This window comes from Aquila chrysaetos, chromosome Z, assembly GCF_900496995.4.
Source record: "Aquila chrysaetos chrysaetos chromosome Z, bAquChr1.4, whole genome shotgun sequence".
Taxonomy (NCBI): Eukaryota; Metazoa; Chordata; class Aves; order Accipitriformes; family Accipitridae; genus Aquila; species Aquila chrysaetos.
The window spans coordinates 62,316,661-62,335,500 of record NC_044030.1 but is presented as its reverse complement, the minus strand read 5'-3'; the positions used below and the strand labels follow the sequence as shown (position 1 = coordinate 62,335,500).

At 41.5% G+C, this 18,840-nt stretch overlaps 1 protein-coding gene across 1 annotated transcript in view; it reads left to right on the top strand.

Annotated features, from left to right (window-relative positions):
- Nucleotides 1-586: 586 nt before the first annotated feature.
- The window catches only part of HOMER1 (homer scaffold protein 1), a 94,219-nt gene continuing 75,965 nt past the window's right edge, over nucleotides 587-18,840 (top strand). Inside the window, exon 1 of the mRNA XM_030003252.2 lies at nucleotides 587-684. Within this exon, the coding sequence (XP_029859112.1) occupies nucleotides 680-684 (5 nt within the window). The 5' untranslated portion in view covers nucleotides 587-679. The remainder of the gene's footprint in view (nucleotides 685-18,840) is intronic.

The following is an 18,840-nucleotide window of genomic DNA, read 5'->3' as shown; positions in this document are numbered from 1 at the left end:
AGCGGCGCCCCGTATCTCCGCAGCCGGGGGTGGGCGGGCGAGCGGATCGCGGGAGCGCGGCTCCCCGGCGCCCGCGGGCGACGCGCGGCCGCAGCCCGCCGCCAGCCGCCTCACGCCGGGAGCCCGATGCCAGCGCCGGTGCCGCGGCTCGCTCTGCCTCCTCGGGAGAATGCGTCGGTGCCCGCCACGCTGCCGGCGGGAGTGCTAGGGGGAGCGGCGGCGTGGAGCCCTGCGCGCACCGCCTGCCCCATCCCGCTCCGCCTCTGAGGCGCACGGAGCCCTCGGCGGCCGCTCACGTCCCGGCGAGAAGCGCCGCAGCCGCCGCCAGCCCCTCGCGGAGAAGGCGAGGGCCTCCCCGTCCGCCCGCAGGAGGGGACCCGTCTGCCCCCGGAGCCGGAGCCGCAGCCGCCCGCCCGGGGGCCGGAGCCGCTGCCTGCGGGCGCCTGGCGGGGCCGGCGGCCATGGGAGCCCGGCCCGAGGGGGGCGCTCCCTAGGGCGCGGGCGGCCCCGCTCGGCCCGGCAGCTGCGAGCCGGCGGCGCGGCCCCCCGGGCCTGCGCGGCGCGGCGAGCCCAGCGCAGCGGCCCGCCGCCACGGGGCTGCGGAGCTGCCGGCGCGGCGAGGAGCGCCCCGGGGACGCGGCCCGCGCGGCACCGCCGGTGCCCGGCGCCGCCGGCCGCCATGGGGTAAGGATCTCGCGGGGGCCGGCGGGCTGGTGCCGGGGCGGGGGGTGGAAGCGGCTGCCCGCGGGAGCTGTGGCTGCGCCAGCGAGCGGGCGCTGGTGGGTGCGCACGGAGGCGAGTGATCTTGGTGGCGGGGTGCGCAAGGAGCAGGAATCCTGCTGCGATCGATGGTGTGCATCAGCCCGGTGGAAGAGGAGCGGTGCGCTCCGTGAGGGGCGCACCACGATCTGCAGAGGTTCGCCTCCGCCGTAGCCACGTCGGATCGCGGGAAGAGCCGTCTTGGCTTTCAGATCCTCGCCCTGGGGACCCTCCCCGGCTGGTTAAGGGACCGTCAGTCCTGAAAACGACTGCTTTAAGCTCGGTGTGGCAAGGTGAAACTTCAAAGCTGCGAAGGCTCATTTTAACTCTTCTGGAGTCTTCAGAGGATATAAACCAACGTGTGAATTTCCCAGTAAAGTGAAGGAGGCTCTAAGGAAACCTGCTTTACAGCAGGTCCCCTAGCAAACTGGGATGTCCACTTGAGGAAATGAGAAGGAGTAAAATCTTTTAAAGTGAATCTGATTGCATCTAAATTAGTGGATAAAAGAGTAACATAGATAAACCGTCAAAACTTTCCACAGTTGTATCCTTAGTAATTTGTATAGAGAGATGAAAAAATAATCCCTACTGCCGGGCTTGTGTGATAGCCTCTCAGTGGAATGGAGACTCATCCGTGTTCAGAGGCAACAGAAGCCTGGTATGGTTTGGCTGACTGCAAGGTGGAGGCAGACTTCTAATGCAGTAACAGGATGCTGGTTTTCTAAGGCTTTATGACATAGTTCAGAGTATAAAAGTTACAAATCATGTCCTCTGTATTTTGGTTATTCAGGAGTTCAAATGTGAAATTGGTGTATTAATATGGAAGCTAAAAGTGCATCTTTCCTCAAGCCTGTTAAGGACACTTGGAATTCTCCAATTTATTAACTTCCTAGCGTGTGGGGTGGTAGCAGCTGCATCCTTGGCTCTGTCCTAGTCACTGGGGTTCATGGTACAAGATGTAGGAAGGAATGACTTCTTAGGCTAGCTTTTATTTTCCTGTTGTCTTCCCTTCTGTTAAAAAAAAAAAAATTCCAAACAGAATAAACCGAAGCTTGCAGCTATCTACATAATCAAGAAAGTGATAATGTGTTTCAAAAACCTGCTATAAGGCTAAATGATATTACAATGTTTTTGGGATATATTCTTGCAACTGCTAAGCAGACACAGAATTATGTAGTTTTTAAAATTCAAATAATGGAAAGCCTCTCATTTGTTTAAAATCAGTATAGTGTTTGTAGGTACATCAGTTAAGCATATCATATTATAAATACAGAGAACTGTCAAAGAGGAGTAAACATTCTTTCTCTGGAATTAAATTGAGCATTTCTGAAAACAAAAACTTGACTTAAACAACAACAAAAAAGACTCCCCCATTTCATCAGCTCCAGTACTGCTGGTGTTTTAGTGTCATAGCTTCTCAACGAACAGTACAAATCCATTTCTGTAGAGGGAGTTGAAATAATCCTAAATACTGGAGTTGTTGGTGTGATGACTCGAGTAGTATCTTGGCGCATTGAGGTCAAGAAGATGAAACTTGCTGGCAAAGATTTTGAAGACTCTTTAGATAGTACACATTGGGGTGTTGCAATATAGAGTTCCTTTGCAGACCATCTTCTAACAAGGTGGACAAAACCAGAAATGTAGGTATGTGTTACTACTGGTAAGCTCCCTGCTCTTTAAATGTGAGTGAACACTTCCAAGCCAGGGCCTACACCAGCTCTGTGGATCTGTGGTTAAGCATCACACATTTGCTAGTGTTCAGAGCGGAGGCCTTGATTCAGTAGCTGTTTTATATTAACTTCTAAATGCAGTTGCCCATGGATTTCAGAGTGTTTCTAGACCAAGGTGTACTGTTAACATTGCAGTTGTAAAAATAGTCTTCTGATACTCTACTAAAATGTTAAAATTGAGTGCTCCAGAAGCAAGTTGCAAAATGGTCAATAATCCATGTATCTTGCCACATGAGGGTCTGTATATTATATTCAGCATTTAATGGGTACCACTATCCTGCATAAGCTTGTACAGTGAGCTTGTAGTGCCTGGCTGGTGGAGAGTTTACCTATTCCAATGGTCAGAACACAGAAAACTTCAGATGGGGGAGAGGAATTGGCTTGCAAACCAGCAGTGGTTTTCTTAGTCTCATTTGTTACAGTGAAGAATTCACTGTTCTGCCAGTGTAGTTCAGTCTGCTTGGCGCATTGAATACCATAAGGCAACCCAGGTAGTTAGGCGCTGTGTATGTGGGGGATACCAAGCTGTGAATGACAGGTCTCTGGGCCAGTGCTGCTGTTAAATATTTATTTTGAGAAATTTGAAATTGGAGAATTGTCTATAGGGTGCAGTAGTTCAGGAGACACTCTTCTTAGTGTTGTATCCCATATGTCTCTGGGTGTCTCTCATCTCATGGGAGAAGGTAAATGAATCAGGCCCTGGGGATTGTATACGCCAGGCACATAGGATGCCCACTCCTGCTTCTCTGCTTGCCAGTCTGTCTCTCGTCTCCTAGTTCCTCATCCCTCTTGCATAAAGACAAGTTCTTATCAATAGTCACTGTTGAGTGATACAACATTTATTTGTACAGGCCCTTCTGTTGGGCTGACCACACAGAATACAGTATTCTTTAATAGGAGAACATGGATTTTTTGTGTAAATAAGATGACCTCAGTATGTTCTGTCTAATTCATAACATGTCTCTCTTGTATTCCCAGTATTGAGAAATACAGCATTTGTCAGTATTGCGCAAACAGTCTTCCTTGAGCAGAGGTGTTCGATTACATTAAAAAGCTCCAAGAAATAGATCTTAAGTAAACATACTCAGGATGTATATTGGTAGCCTAGATTATTGTATACATTGACCAGGTAAATTCCATGTTAAAGCTGCAAACCATCACCATATTTTACTGGTCATTGGTACTGCTTTTACTTTTAGGTGGGGGCAGGGGGGTTAGAGGTTTGTATTTGTGAACTGTGAGGCAGTCATTACTTAGGCTGAAATGAATGCACTTTTTGCCAGACATGGTATGGAAGCTGCACAGCCATGAATTCTCGTAGGGGTGAGAAGTTGGTGTCCTGTTAAACTTAATCTCTTGTATTAAGTCCTGGTTTATTACTGGGTAGTCTCTCCATAACTACTTTCCTTTATGGCCTTCTGTGCTGTGGACAAGTATCCAAATTTGTCTTACTAGCTTTTCCTTTCACTCTTGCTGAATGATAAGGAATTACAAGGTAAAAACTTCTGTAAGATGTGCTTGTCTCTGTCATGTCACGTTAATCAAGGTGTCTTTATAAAGACTTCAGCTTTTCTTCAGTTTTGTTGGACTATATTTAGTATGTTATCTTCATAAAGGTGGTTATGATATGTGTCAATTTGAGATAGCAGAATATTAGGGTTCTTAAGTTGGCTGGATAACATTGTGGAAGATGAGTATTTTAGGATGTACTTATTAGCATTGTAGTTGCATAGAAATAAGTATTTAATATTTGGCAGTCAGGAATATGTCTGTTGCTGGTTGATCCGCTCCCAGCTCTTACCCTTTTTGAAGCATGGGGAGTTAGTCAAATGCATTTCTTCAAAGCACTAGGAATGCAAGGTCCCATTTTGAGGAGAGGATAGTACAGTTGTAGGGGAATTGAAAAATCATGCTAATTCTAAACTGCAGGATGTAATAGTTTTTACAAAGCCCATTTGAAGCTTTAAAATCTAAAAATATGTGAAAGCCTATACCGCTTGAACATACAGGATAGACAAATCTTGCTGTGGAAATTGGTTTTGGTTTGCTGCCTGTTGACTTGCTTTTTTAGGTGTTTCCAAACCACGGTCTTGTCCTTAAACTTTTCAGTTTCCTTTCTCTAGCTGGGTAACAAGACATGAATATTATAGAGCTGTTAGAAGCCAGAAGCATTGTTGACCGTTGAATTTGACCTGACTCAGGTTCTTTAACCTGTCTTTTTCCCTCCCACAAGGCTTAGTGATACCTTTCCCAAAACTTCGTCTTAGCAACAGTTCCATCTGCTGTGCTACTCTGACACAGAAATATTGCAGATAATAGGGTAGAAGGTACTGCTTCTTGGCAGTAGTTCCGTGTTACTGCAGTTCCTGGCCATCTTACTGTCTCAGGGGTAAAATGAGATGCTTATTGTGTGAAAGCAATGGCAGCAAAGTAGTTTATGCTGTCTCCACACTCTAGCAGTGTGGAGAGTGTAACAAAACTAGATCAACATCACTTACTATAGATAACACCCACAAAACTTGATTATCTGAAAAAAATTAGTAAGGTATAAATACCTAGACAGGTGGACTGTATGTAAATCAGCCTGAAATTGTTAATGAACTACTTTGTCAGGCAACAATGTGTGGAGACCTCTACCATGCTTAAATTATCTTCTGTCACAGTAGTTTTATGACCATGAAATAAGCATGAGAAATCTAAATCAGCTCTTCCAGCCTGGCAACACATAAACGAGTGTCCTGAACACCATGGGGAATGATTTCCATGCTGATCTAGTGAAGGTATTTGTGATGCCTTAAGGTTGCGATCGATCTGTTTATTTCCATGCATTATAAACATTATATAGACCAGCTCTTTGGGTGAAATCCTAGTTCTGCTGAAAACAAACATTTAAGTCCTTCACATTCATCATGTTGATATTCTTTTTATTCTCAGTGTCTCAAGCAAACATCAGATAAATGCTTTGTGTGTGTGTGTTCTTGTGATTTCTCTCTCCCAGTGCTTGCCCTACCACAATTCCTGTTAATCTTTGCAGGATTCGTAACCAGATGTCGAGCCAATACTTGAGGAAATATGCAGTCTCGAAGCATAGAGATTGCACTAGCTTGAAATACTGTAATAGGCCAGCACTTCTAATTGGGGGAGGCAATGACACCTAACTGGCATTAGAGTGTTTCTGCCTGCTAGTTAGTAAAAGTAATAAGTAGAATTCAGATGCTGCTTTCATGGGAATTTTGTTGGAAAACATTTATTTTTTATGATTGCCCCTTAAGACTGTAATTTGATTTAAAGCTCTTAGCTGATCACTCTTTAAATCACAGCTTTCCAAATCTATGTCTATGCGTTAGAGTACTACCAACAGAAGAGCATTATCTTTTGAGGTAACACTGATTTACTAATAGTTTCTCATTAGTATAGGTGCCTGAGACATCATTTTAGCTGAGCCTATGGTTTTGCAGTGTATTCCGGATCAGTGACCATCTAAACAATGCAAACACTTCATACAGATTAGAAACTTAGTTCTTCTACTCTTTTAAATATCTTTAATTTTGAAGCTGTTGAGGCCTAAATTAAGTACCGAGAGCTGATGTCTCTTCTAGTCCAGAAGTTACAGTCCAAGAGGTGCTTAGCAAGGGAGCAAGCATGGTGTAGAGATACCCAATGAGGCTGAGACCAGATCTGGAATGTAACTCACATGAGTATATGTATATATATGCAAACAGACATTAAGTGTGCTTGTGTTTTAACAATGTGGTCTTTGTATCTGAGACAGTCCTGCACCTGAGAAGAATCTCAGGCTTCCCAAGTGTATGGTTGTAGTCTTAGTAACAGGAAACTGTAGCAATGAACAAAGGCACAAAGTATCCTGTATTATTCAAAGTAAAAACAAAAATTGGAGTAGTCGATCCATCTCTCTGGGTTTTTTTTTGTTTGTTTTGTTTTGTTTTTTTTAAGATACCATGTTAGATTGAAGTGTGTATTTAAAAGCCCTACTTGGGTGAAAGCCTTCTGTAAAAAAAAAAAAATTTGCAAGAGCATGCTTTCTAGTTCAGGGTTTCATCCTCTTCTCCCTGCAAGGCTTTTTCAGATGTGTTCAGTCTTAAAGGTAAGGTGCAATGGGTGTGGAAGCATTGTGCTGTGAAAAAACTGCTTGTAGATCTGATTTTGATAACAGGTTTCTTTTCCCCATTCTGTTGTGAGTATTTTAGTTTTTATTTTTTCCAAGACTGGGCCATGTGAGATCCACCAAAGTCAGTATTGTATTCAGGACAGGAAGGTTAGAGGGGAGAGGAGCCTAGAGGGACCTGTGGTTTTATGCCACCTGAGCCTTGCACCATGCAGTGTTGGGCTCTGTTGTATCTACACAGAGCTCTGGTAGTGGTATTAATGTCTGCTTCATTCTGCAAAGTAACGGCACTGTGGTTGAATACTGTATTGATTTTCTGGAACTGCATCACAAATAGGCTTCTGGCAACACACTGCATTCTGACATGCTTCTCTGGTGGCAAGTAGTGGTGAATGTCAGTCATCATTAAAAAAATTAGTCCAGGGAGACGCTGTTTAAACATGCAATAGATGATGCTGGATTGCCAGATACAAGCATATATTGACATTTCCAGTATCTAGTAATGATTTTTCTTTTTTAGCTACAGGTATCAGGTTAGGTAACTTAAGCAGTCTGCATCACTCCTTTTGACTAACGGCTTTTACCCGAATAAAGAGGGAAGATCTTGAAATACATAGTTCTTCTCAGGTTTTTCTCCTTCCTCCGTATACATGCAAATGATTCACAGGCACCTTTCTGTCAATCTTTGTGGCTGTATTCTTTGTCAATGTCTTGATCGCTAAGATTTCACTGAGCTTGCCATCAAAAAGTGGGAGCAACAGAAGAAGGGGCTGCTTTTTCCTGTTGTCTGCTGCAGCACAAACGTTTGTGCAGTGAGCCACATCAGTACTGTAACCTAGCTGACTGCACGGCTGTACCAACGAAGGGGTTGGTACAAGGGAATTGTCATTATAGGTGGGATGGACCTACCTTTTGCTACAACAGTGTCTGTTTATTCTGGCGGGAAGTGTTCAGAAAGATGCAGACTCAGAGCTATTGCTGTCAAAGTTTGCTCTTCAGTTTTGAAGCTGAAGTCTGAAAAGTTGGGTTTTTTTGGCAGTGTCCACTAGGTTGAGTCTCAGCTTCCTGAGAAATGACATTTTTTCCCCTTCCCATAGTGTCTTTCATAGTAAAAAACATGATAAATAATATTGTTGCTGTTTAGAATTGGGGTTTTTTAAATGCTTTTAGATGACTTATTCTGTAAATAGTATGCTATAGTCTTGAATCCATAGTTAATCTTGAAGCTGTTCTTCTAACAGGACATATAATGGGATCTTCCTTGAGTTTTGAAAACTTAAGAATGAGCTTTAAATGGTCAACACTTTACAGTGAAGTATTGGTGAAATAAATCATCTTTGACACGTATTCTCACAATTCCTATTTCTTGTGCCTGTTCATTTCCAACAGTCTACTAGCCCTGGCTTGTCTGTACAAAAAATGTAAAAGAATCTACTGTGTGACATTGGAGAAACGAGTGTTTTCTCCCAACACATGACTTACTGAGGAGTGTGCAGCTGTGTCAGGGCTTCTTAGGGTATGAAGGTGTTTTCCATGCCAACAAAAATAAGCATATGGAATAATATATACTGTGTAGCTCTGTTGTCAAATGATTGCATGCATTAACTGAGGTCCGAAGCAGCTATTTGGCCAATTGACTTTGAAACTGGAACGCCTGTGCTTTTGCACTAGCCCTATTTTTCACTGACTTGTGTATGGCTAAAAGAGTTAACCTGCAATTAGACAGGAACAATTTTTCTTGTATTAACTTACTTTCAGCTTCTGGATACTGATTTCCAAGTGCTTTTTCAACAGCCAAGTATATGTCACTCCCATGTCAATATTTTTGTTCTTCTACAAAACATAGAAGAATTTCCTGTGTCTGCTTTAGCAAGCCCACTACCTGGCATCCAGAGCTCTCTCTATCTAGATATATGTAAGAACTGGGTTCCTCCCAGGAAATGATTGGCTATGCTTGGGAATAGGTGGTGTCCTGCTGATTTGAGTCCTAGGTAGGCTTGGTTCTTCAGAAGCACTGCACAGCTCAGATGACAGCATGTCTGACTATGCACAATAGTAAAACTCCCAGGATCTTTGGGAAGTTTTCTGGAAAAAGACACAGGCACTGAAGCACATGGTTAAGTAATGATCCATTTTGATGGGATTTCTGTGAAGCATGAGCACTGAACTGTGTAGATTTCCTAAGTTACCTCACATCTGAATGCAAGTGCTGCCCATGTCTCTTACAATGGATCTCAATGGGCCACTCAAGATCTGAGATAATTTTTACTGTATTTGGTGACCTTAAATGTGAGATACATCTTTTTAAAAAATCCTCCCTTTTTGTCTGCATTAATTATGAATTTTTAAAATCAGGTTGGAACAAAAGCTAGAATAGTTCTATTACTGGGATGGATTGAAGGGCATTATAGGGGCCTTTTCTGTAACATCTGTGACTTACTTTTATTGTTAGCAGGATTTGAGAATTAATACTATTCTCGAGTGACGTTCTTAGACAAAGGAAAACGATCTGCTATTTCCCCAACTGTTCTTCCAAAGAACAATTTTACTTAGCATGAAAATACATTTAAAGAATCATTCTCTTCTGCTCCTTAGTAACAACCTTAAAACCTAGATTTAAAGAATACTGCTGCTCTTAAGTGCTCAGCGATGGACATGGTAATCCTCCAATCACTTGTGCTAACTCAGCCTTTACAGATAGGACGCAAGTTAGATCTTGTATAGGTTACCTTCTGTTCCACCTTCTTGCTTGTCTTGTTATCTTGCTACTTCTGCCACTGGCTATTGTTTTTGTAGAACTCAAGACTTTGCTAATTCAGAGGACTTTGTTGTCACTTAGAGCAATATCTGTAGGATGTTGCGTGTGTTTCTGGAATAATTTGGAAAAGAATAGTTGAACGCCCTGGCAGGAGGATTCTGTTAAGGAAGAATATTAACTGCCAACAACACCATGTTCAACTTCAAGTGGTTTTACAAAATCCAACCATTCAAACAGTTCTGCAACCTTGGAAAAAGCTATGTATGTAGTGGGAACCTGGCACAGAAGTTTAATTTTATGTCCTATATGGCTCTGGACAAATCCTAATGAGTCTATTTAGACCCTAAAAGTTGCTGACTTGCTGATTCGCAACTTGCATATAATACTTTTCTGAAGTCCCTCAGGAAGAATATGGGTGGAGTTTACCCGGTTATTAAGATACAGACTTTTGTCTTCACCCTCTACAAGTCCTGCTAGCTTCCTCATTGTAGAGGAGAAACATTGCAAGGGATAGAATGATGACTTTAGACTACGGGTAAATTAACTGATTTTTGGAAAAACAGATCATTGAATGCTGCTTCATATGAATACCAGTTTTGCAGCAAAGTACCTGACTGTGTGCTGCTGTTAAGAACTTGATGATAACATACAGTTTATGATTAGCATCGCTGGTTGTGATCATGAAGTGAAATTTTGTCTTTCACGTTTGAAAAATGCAGCTAGTATTCTTCTGTGAGAAGCTTGTATTGAACAAGAAGTATCCCTGACCAGAGTGGCACAATAGCAGTTAACCTTCTTCATTGAAACTTGACAGTCATGGTGACCTGCTTATGTCACCTGACACCTTGATGGAGGCCATTAGAAAAAAAGAAAAAAGGCAAGGATTCTGGTTTCAGATACAGTTATGGTTATAAACTAATATGCTTGTATGCTAGAGGTTTGGGAAATTAGTTGTTGTGATCAAACTTCACACAGAGCCGATTAAGTAATGATTAAAACTGATGCTTTAAACTTTTAACAGGCAGATACAAAACTCTGCTCTAAATTATCTTGTCTTATATGTATGCTGTTCATCTTCCTGAAGAACCGTTCCTCTTCATTTGCTTGTAAACACTGAGATTTTTTTGCAGTTAAGCATGGTATTACTCATGGCATTCTATTGACTAGGTTAAGCAGTCGCATATCGTAGTATGTATTCTGTTTCTAAACACAAAACCTGTTAGAGAGTGGGAAATGCCAGTTTCTGCTAAACGGACTTGTATTTGATGCTTCAGTTAAGCCTCTTTTGGAAGTAAACATGTGAGCACCTCAGTGCTCCGGTTTGGGAAGACTGTACCACATCTAGCATACATGAGTAAAATGTTTTTAAATACAGCTTTCTTTAAAACTGACTTTGCAATGCAAGTGTTCTGTAAGTAGCTAATAAACTTGCTTGTTTCTGGCCACTGTTTATTTCATGGATACAGAAACACTAGGGCTTGGCTTCTTAAATTTAATATCTGTCCTGATATTTATGCAAAGGAGTGGGTGAGGGAGGCTTTTCTAGTTCTTGGTTTGCACATAGGTTTTGAATGCATTCCAGTTCATTTAGGTACCATGTAAGGAAAATTGTTCCTGTTCATAAAAAAAAAAAGGTCATACTGAAGTAACTAACTAGCTCTTACCAAGCACTGGTTCCTGGTCTTTGATTAGACGCTTCCTAACTGTAGTGGCATGTATTTATTGCTTGAATATTTTTATTGAACTGTTAAGTATAGGCCTCTAATGTAGGCTATTCCAATTCCATGTGAAATAGGTAAGAAAATTCCAGCTTTAACTGTCACACAGGCAACTGAGCCAACACTTCTGCACAAACTGTATGGTGTGCATTTTGTGGCTCAGTTTGTCAAAATGCTGAGCAGTTTCCTGAGTTCTGATTTTTTTTCCCTGTACTTACACTTCCACCAAGTAAAGTAACTTCCATCTGCGTAAAGCCCTGATACCTACCTGCTATCTTGGGGTTAGAACTGCTGTCATTGTAGGTGCCTTTCTGCAGTATAAGCTATATTTTGCAGTATGCTTTGAAAAGTGGTTGATAATCTAGTTCCAGGACAACTAATGCATAATACTTTGTCTTTACCAGCCTCCACCAGCACAATCAAAGCAAGTGCATGAGCCATCAGTGAAGAAATGTTTCTTTACTTTATTTGGTTAGCAATACCCAAGGCTAGTACTGATGCAGCCATTGTGTTTCCAGCACGGTCATCTTCCCTATGAGCTGCTTATCAGTGAGACAGCCTAGTGCAGGTATGGCTGTTCCTTTCCAGCTGTTGGGCCCCATCCCCATGGCACAGCACTTGGCATCCCTTGGCTGACATTTACTATGCAGACCTGTGTACCTATTCCCATGTCGGCCTCTGTAGTGGGCTGTGCAGTGCACTGTTTGCTCCAGACACAGTGTGGTCATACTGGTATATTTAAAAACTGATGGTGCCCTGTATGCTTGTGAATCTCACCATTATGGTGGGAAGTTGCCTGCCAGTGCAAGGCGCATCATTGGGGCAAACAGGATTTGTAGCCATCCAAGGAATGCCTTCAGTGATCTGATGAGCAAACTGCGCTGGTGGCCTGTCAGGAGCAGTATTTGGGTGTCCTGCCTTAGGAGGAGTCTCAGAATGTTTGGCATATGTGTGTTGTGAACAATCAAGGAGATTTGAGATCTGTTGCTTCCAGTTACAGCTCAATATAGACGCAACCACTGCTTCCAAAATTCAATAGTGTTTAGTAGGCTGTAAGTTATCAGAAGGGGGGGACTTGCTGGCATGGTAATGGCATGCTCAACGTGAATTAAAGAGGCTGTATAGTTTCTGCAGTGCTCAGTGGGATGATTCAAATTGATTTGTTGCTTATGAATATAAAATTAATTTGTTTACCTTTCTAGGAGTCTAATTCAGTTCCTTGATTCAAATGAAATAATCCAATTCTCATCTTGTGATGTGGACCAGTGATTCTTTTTGAAACTTAGCATGCAGCTGTAGCAGTCTGGATGGGATTGCAAATTGTTTGAAGATCAGTGGGTGGTGATAGTGATGAAATGCGTGTTTTATTCAGCCTGGTTCATTCTGCTTCCTCCATATGTAAGTTCTGATACTTCAACCAGTGCTGGTGGAAGCATGGCTTCAGCTTTGAGGTGTCTGTGGTCACCGTGCAGGTTGTGCTAATGATTTATTTCAGGGTGTTTATTTCTGAGGTTTAAGTGTAAAAGCTGTCAAAACTGACTGTTAACTGACAACTTTTTAATGTTAAATAAGCGGTTTGTGGGTTTTAAGCTGGAAATGAAAGGAATGACAAGTGCCAGGCCTGCTAAATAAGAAGCATTTTCACATGTAGAAGGCATGTCAAAATTATAACTTGGAGATGCAGAAAAAGGTGAGGTGGACTTTGTTGATGGGGTGAGAAGTGGTAAGGAGGTGTGATCATTTCTGTATGAAGACCTACAAGGAGGCAAAATGGAAATTTAAAGACAATAAGGAGGGTTGTGAAAGAAAACTGGTAAGAAGCACTACAAGGAGGGGTTGCTAAAGATTGTGATGCCAAGTGAGGAAGCCTTATTTTGTTACAGAAATATATTTGAGACAAATTCCAAGTGTCTTTTAATAAACAAGGAAGAGATATATTCCTTGGTTTTTCTGTTGTGAAAAAGCTGCTGAGAGATCTAGTCTTTAGCAAAATTATGACTAGTATTAGTTGAGTGTTGTCTCTCAAAGTCCAAGATGATTGGAAAAACAGCAGTTCAACTTAACATTATCTAAAAATACTAATTTTTAAATACTATCACTGTTTACCATATAATTGCTGATTATCTTGGTGGAAACACATGATGAATTGATTCCATGATTTTGTCTTTTCTATTCCTTTTTAGGTTCCAAAATTCTCATCTGTCTCTATTGTCAGATGCCCCAGCTTTGTCTCTGTTGCCTCATACCCGTGGAATACAGCCATCAGAACAGAAATTCTTGTCATAGGCAGTGTAGAGATTTGATGGAGCGCACAAAATCACAAATGAAGGTCAAATTAGAAAATACTGTGTTTACATTGTTTATTGAACTCTGCTGTGTTTTATGGAACTTAGGCTAATGTAGGATTGCCACTCTATTATTTCAGTGCTCTGCATGACTGTATGTCCTAGTGCCAACCCTCTGTTCTTGGTTCCTTCTTGCTGTGCTAGCTGTACACAGGGACACTTGCTATGGCTGCTGAAGGATTTTCATTACAGCAACTAAATTGATCTAACCAAACTTTAGAACAGAGGGTGTTGATTTTTGGACAGTCTCATGCTTTCATGTTGGGACAAAGCAAGGAGTTTCAGTCTGTCGGTTGTTTGAATGTGCTACTCTGGGTGGCAGTTCTGTCACTGCTGTCTTATGACCCTTATATTGCACCAAACAGTATGATTAACATCTAAGAGTCTTCACGCACTTGCAGGGTGCTGTTTTTCCCCATCTGTGCCTCAGCGACAGCACCTAAGTGGCCCCATCTGATTTGGCTTAATTCTCACCTTGTGTAGTCAGCTTCAGTCGGTCTAATTAGTTATTTGTGAGTGGCATTAACACCCCTTCTCACAAACTGAAAATTATTTTGCAAAGAAAACTACTGAACTTTAGATCTCAAAGAGTCCATGAACGAATTTGAAGGGTGTCTGTGAAATGTGACAAGGAAAACATGCAGCATGGGAATAGGCTTGCATTCTGGAGATTGCAATAGATTGAAAATCGTGTCCTGACTGGAGTCTTCCTCCTCCTCCTCCATGCCCCTGGAAAGGAGAGAGCTGCTGGGCCTGCTTGTAAAGCAGAGCACAGAGTCCTGGCTCACCAGGACCATCTCTGGATCCCAAAGCAACTTTGTGCTCTCACCCTCTCTGCTTCTATATTTGGAGAACTATGCTTGTTCTGCTGGTATAGGTGTTTTCTTTCTTTCTTTTATCTTCTTTTTTTTCCTTAAAACTTTAGGTCTTATAATGATTCTGAAGACTACAGATAACTGTCCATGAAGACCACGTCTAGCAAATGTCTATTTATTTAAACTCGAGAAAACTGATGGTGCAGAGGGCAGTAAACTGTAACTTACTTGTACGACTGTGTTGAAATGCTGTGCTAAGTAGCCGTAGAAGTTCAAGCTGAACAGTTAAGCTGCTTTATGTTTTCCCTTAAAATATTTGCATGAGTTCTGTAAGAGTAATCTGACTGACACACAGCTCCATTGCATGGGAGATTTAGATGTAGATTGCAAAGGAAGGATGGCCTATATATAGAGATTATCAAGTAACTAGGGGAATTAAAAAGAAAACCTGGTTATCAATTACTGTTGGACCTTTCTAAACTTTTTTTCCTAGCAGGTATGAATGACATTATTTCTTCCTTTGCTACGTTCTGCTGTGGAGGCTTCATTCCTCTCACTTCTGTTTGTGTTGCAAGTGTGGCAAACTTACTTTTCCATACTGTAGAATGGAGGGAAATGAGTATTTTTAGACCATTGCCTGCCTGTTTCTTATTCCAGATGCAGCTTAGCTTAGTTTACTGTATGTAAGGGCTGTTGCAGGAATGTTAACATCTAGATTACTTTCAGAAATGTCTCATTAGCCTGTTGTTCCAGGGTTCTTTGTTCATAGAATAGAACCTGACATCAGGTTGTTTTTCTGTTTGCTTCTGGTTAACACTTTTGGTGACTAGGTGTGGAAAATGGCTATACATCTTAAACTTAATTGTCTAGTTGTAAAGGCAGAAGAATTCTCTTGACTTCCTTGACAATAATGTTTGGACAGAGCAAAATCCAGGAATAAAATGCAACTTTGGATCAATTTTTGCTATCGTGATTACTTAGTATTTTCACTATAGGTAAATATCCTAAAATTCAACCTAACACAGTTTAGCTGCTCTTAAGTCATTAAAAGCTAATGACTAGCTCTCTCCAATCTTGTAATTTAAAAACAAACTTAAGGTAAAAGTTAATTCAGAGATACCTTTGTCCACTTTCTTGCATGATTTAGAGGAATAATCACTTAGGTACCTGGAAAAATTCTGAAGATGCTTATATCCCTGGAATGTCTTCATAAACTGAAGTTAAAGGTGTGAAGATAAAGCTGAGTACTTGTCCTTGGTAATACACTTTTTGTTACCTCATTTGACGCACAAAGCTCTCACTTGATTCATGGTATGAAAGTGAGCTTTTGAAGTTTGGGTGGATGGACAAAAAAGGGAAACCTTAGAGAGGCGGACCTTCATGCAGTTATTGGAGGAACTTTCATGGTCAGTGATAAACTCTTGGTGTGGGTGTTTCCTGTAACACTTCGGCTGGTTGCCTACCTGCAGAACTTGAGCAGTATATGATAGCTGGGGCACTGGAGAACAGGCATTTCTTAAAACCCCACAGAATTATAGGAGTGAATGGAAATCCAATGTTTATCTATTTTTCTTCCTTTTTTTTAAACTCAGGTTAACATTACACTGTACATATCCTGCAGGTATCTTTTTTTACTCTTTAGTGCAAGCAGCTCTATGCTTGCTGACATTATACCAAAAATATGAGTTTTGTTGGGTTTTTTTCCCCTTGCTCTAGAATATAAGTCTTAATTTTAAGTAGTATGTATTTTATTCTGAATATAGGAGTTTGTATCTTAACGGGCAAATGTAATTCAGTGTGTTCTGTTTTGATCAGGACTTCGAGAGCACGTTGACTCTGCTTGTTAGAGCTCGGCAGGAATGCCTTTACCATCTTGGGAGCCCCAGGAAACAGCAGTGCTAGGCTGCAAGCTGTTCTGTGCAGTTAGGAGGCAGACTCGAGCAGGGATTCAGCATGGTGAGGACAAGCAACTAGTGAGATACTACCTAGATAGTAGGATGAAATGCCTGAGCTACAGGTGTAATTGTGACTCACATCTAAGCAAGCCAAATTTGACTCACATCTAAGTAAGCCAAATTTTCTGCAGAATCCTGGGTGCTATGTCCTGTTACTTCCCTGAAGAATGTGCATACATTTTCATGTTTCAGTTTTTGCTTTCTGCAATTTGTGAGTTTTCACTGTTGATCTGGACATTGGGCATATCTAGTAAGACCCGTCTGATTTCACTTTATCACGGATGAATGTGATGCATTGCTTGTTTGAAGGAAAATGAGTGGACACTGTTATTCAAATTTTCACTGTATTCTGAGAAACAGTAATGCAACTAGAGAATTCACTTAAGTCTTCTCTACTGATATCTCAGATTTGCTCTGGAAATTAGGAAAAGAAAAAATTAAAACCATCTGTCATGCAGTGAAGTTAACACTGACCTACCAAAACAATTTATTCCATCAATCTCATGAATTTTCAGTTGATACATTAAAGCCTTCCCCACCTGATGTTAGGCATCTGAAGATGGGATGAGACAAAAGACAATTCTTGGCTTCTGAGTGCTTTTGCATTTTCTGTGCCTTGTCATGTGGTGAGGGCCAAGGAGGGCTGCGAGGGGGTTGTTCTTTATGCAAGATATTGAGGGCAGAATCTGTTTGTTTGGTGTGCTCAAAGTATGCTAACTGAATTAGTGACCAGCTTGATTATTAACACACTTTTTAATATCTTGTATGTATGTGTGTGTATGTAAAAACACTGATCAGAGCATGTCGAAATGAATGTGACTTTAAGGCTGTGAAGGCAAGCAGGGCAAAGAAGAGTATCGGAGACAAATATTGAGGGGAGAACTGTTTAAGGGACCCTTGTTCCTGATGTTTTGTAGAGTTTCACAGTCAGTGAGATGCCTGAACAGAAGTGCTGGTGAAATAGATTGGAAAAGTATATTTTGTAAGAGGGAGTGTGCCATGGAAGAGTTGGTCAGGTCAAATGAATGACTTGCAATGAGGCAAGAAGGTGGGTCTGAGAGACAGATCAAAGCCAGGTCACTTGGGTCCTGGTCTAAGACTCACTCCATTCTCCTGTGCCTGGGTCTGCCAACACAGTCAGTGTCCTGTCCTGCCACCACCACTGTCCTGACAGTAAACTCATTGTGCCTGTTTTTTCTCATCCTCTGAGGAGAGTGGGAACCTGGGCATTGATTTGTCATGTGCTTTGCAACTATGCCAGCTTCCATGCTGTTGATGTTACTAAATTTGTGAGACTGTAATCTCTGTGCTGTGCTACCATTAATTTTAAATCTGTGCTGTGGAAGAAGCTCTTTGCTGTTCTAAAGTTTACCGGTAACGACTATTAGTCACTGGTCTCTTATGAATGGGAAGCTCAGACAGAAGAGGAATGAGTTTAAATGAACTTGCTCATTGCTCTTCATGATTATGTTTTTTGTGGTTGGGTTTTTTTGTTGTTGTTTAATAGCAAAAGCCTTATTTCCCAAGGTATGGTAATCCTAGCTTTTGTGATTTTTATATGATGACTATAAATTTCAAGTGCTGTCTGCAGTTGTCTTACAGTGCCTGCTTGTAGGATACTCCTCTGCCTTTCTTCTCTCCATTCCTTCTCTGGAAGGTCTCATGTATGGGCTTCCTGAGCATTTAGTTGAGATTGGCACATATAGAGTGGTTAATTTTTTTTCCCCGAAGAGACTATTTTATAGGATTACATGCTCATAAAGATGCCTTCCACATCAGTGGATGTGCCAAAATGTTATCAGAAGGAATAGATTTCAGAAATGTTTTCTGCCCTACATTTTGAAGTTACCTGCTTTCCTGACTTGCTTCCTGTGTCATACAGAAACTTTTATTCACTGATACAAATATCCTTTGCACCTAACTGTATACATATGTGTTTTGCATATACTTCTTAGCCCATAGTAAAATGTTGTGAGGGGTTTTTTTTCTTTTTAAAGCCTAGGGTTTTAAGGTATGCAAATATAGTGCAACTGTTCCCCCTCCTGCCTGAATAGCTCTCAAATTTCAACTAGTCTTTACAGGGACATTGACATTTCAAAGATAATAGATTTCTGAGAATTCTATGAAAATAAAGAGCCAGGTCAAAAAGAGTGCTTGTTGAGAGAGCAAGAGCTCAACTCCTAATAGACACAGAGGAATCTCTTGGATTAGATGTTCTGCCCCCAAATGCAGGAAGGTTTCAAGTAGAAGATTCCTTTTGTTAGACACTGGAGGTCCAACTATGAGTTAGAATTTTGGTTTAGACCAATTTTTATTAATTCTGCTATTTGTACAAATACTTAAAAAAAAACAGCAAACAAAACTTGGTAAAGGAGAGGAAGAAGCGTTGCCATCATCACCAACAGGTCCTGATTGAATGAACAGAGTGTGGGACTGTGTGATATGCTGTCTCTTTAGGATAATACAAAATGATGCAGGTGTAAAATGGGATGAATATGAAGTTCTCTGTCACATTTCCACTGGAATGGTACCGTGGTATTTCTGTTACATCTAATTGACTGCCTTCGCTATAAGTAATACCAGTGCTCTGGAGTCTTTTCCTGTAGGGTGTTTTCCAGGGACTTTTATATGAAC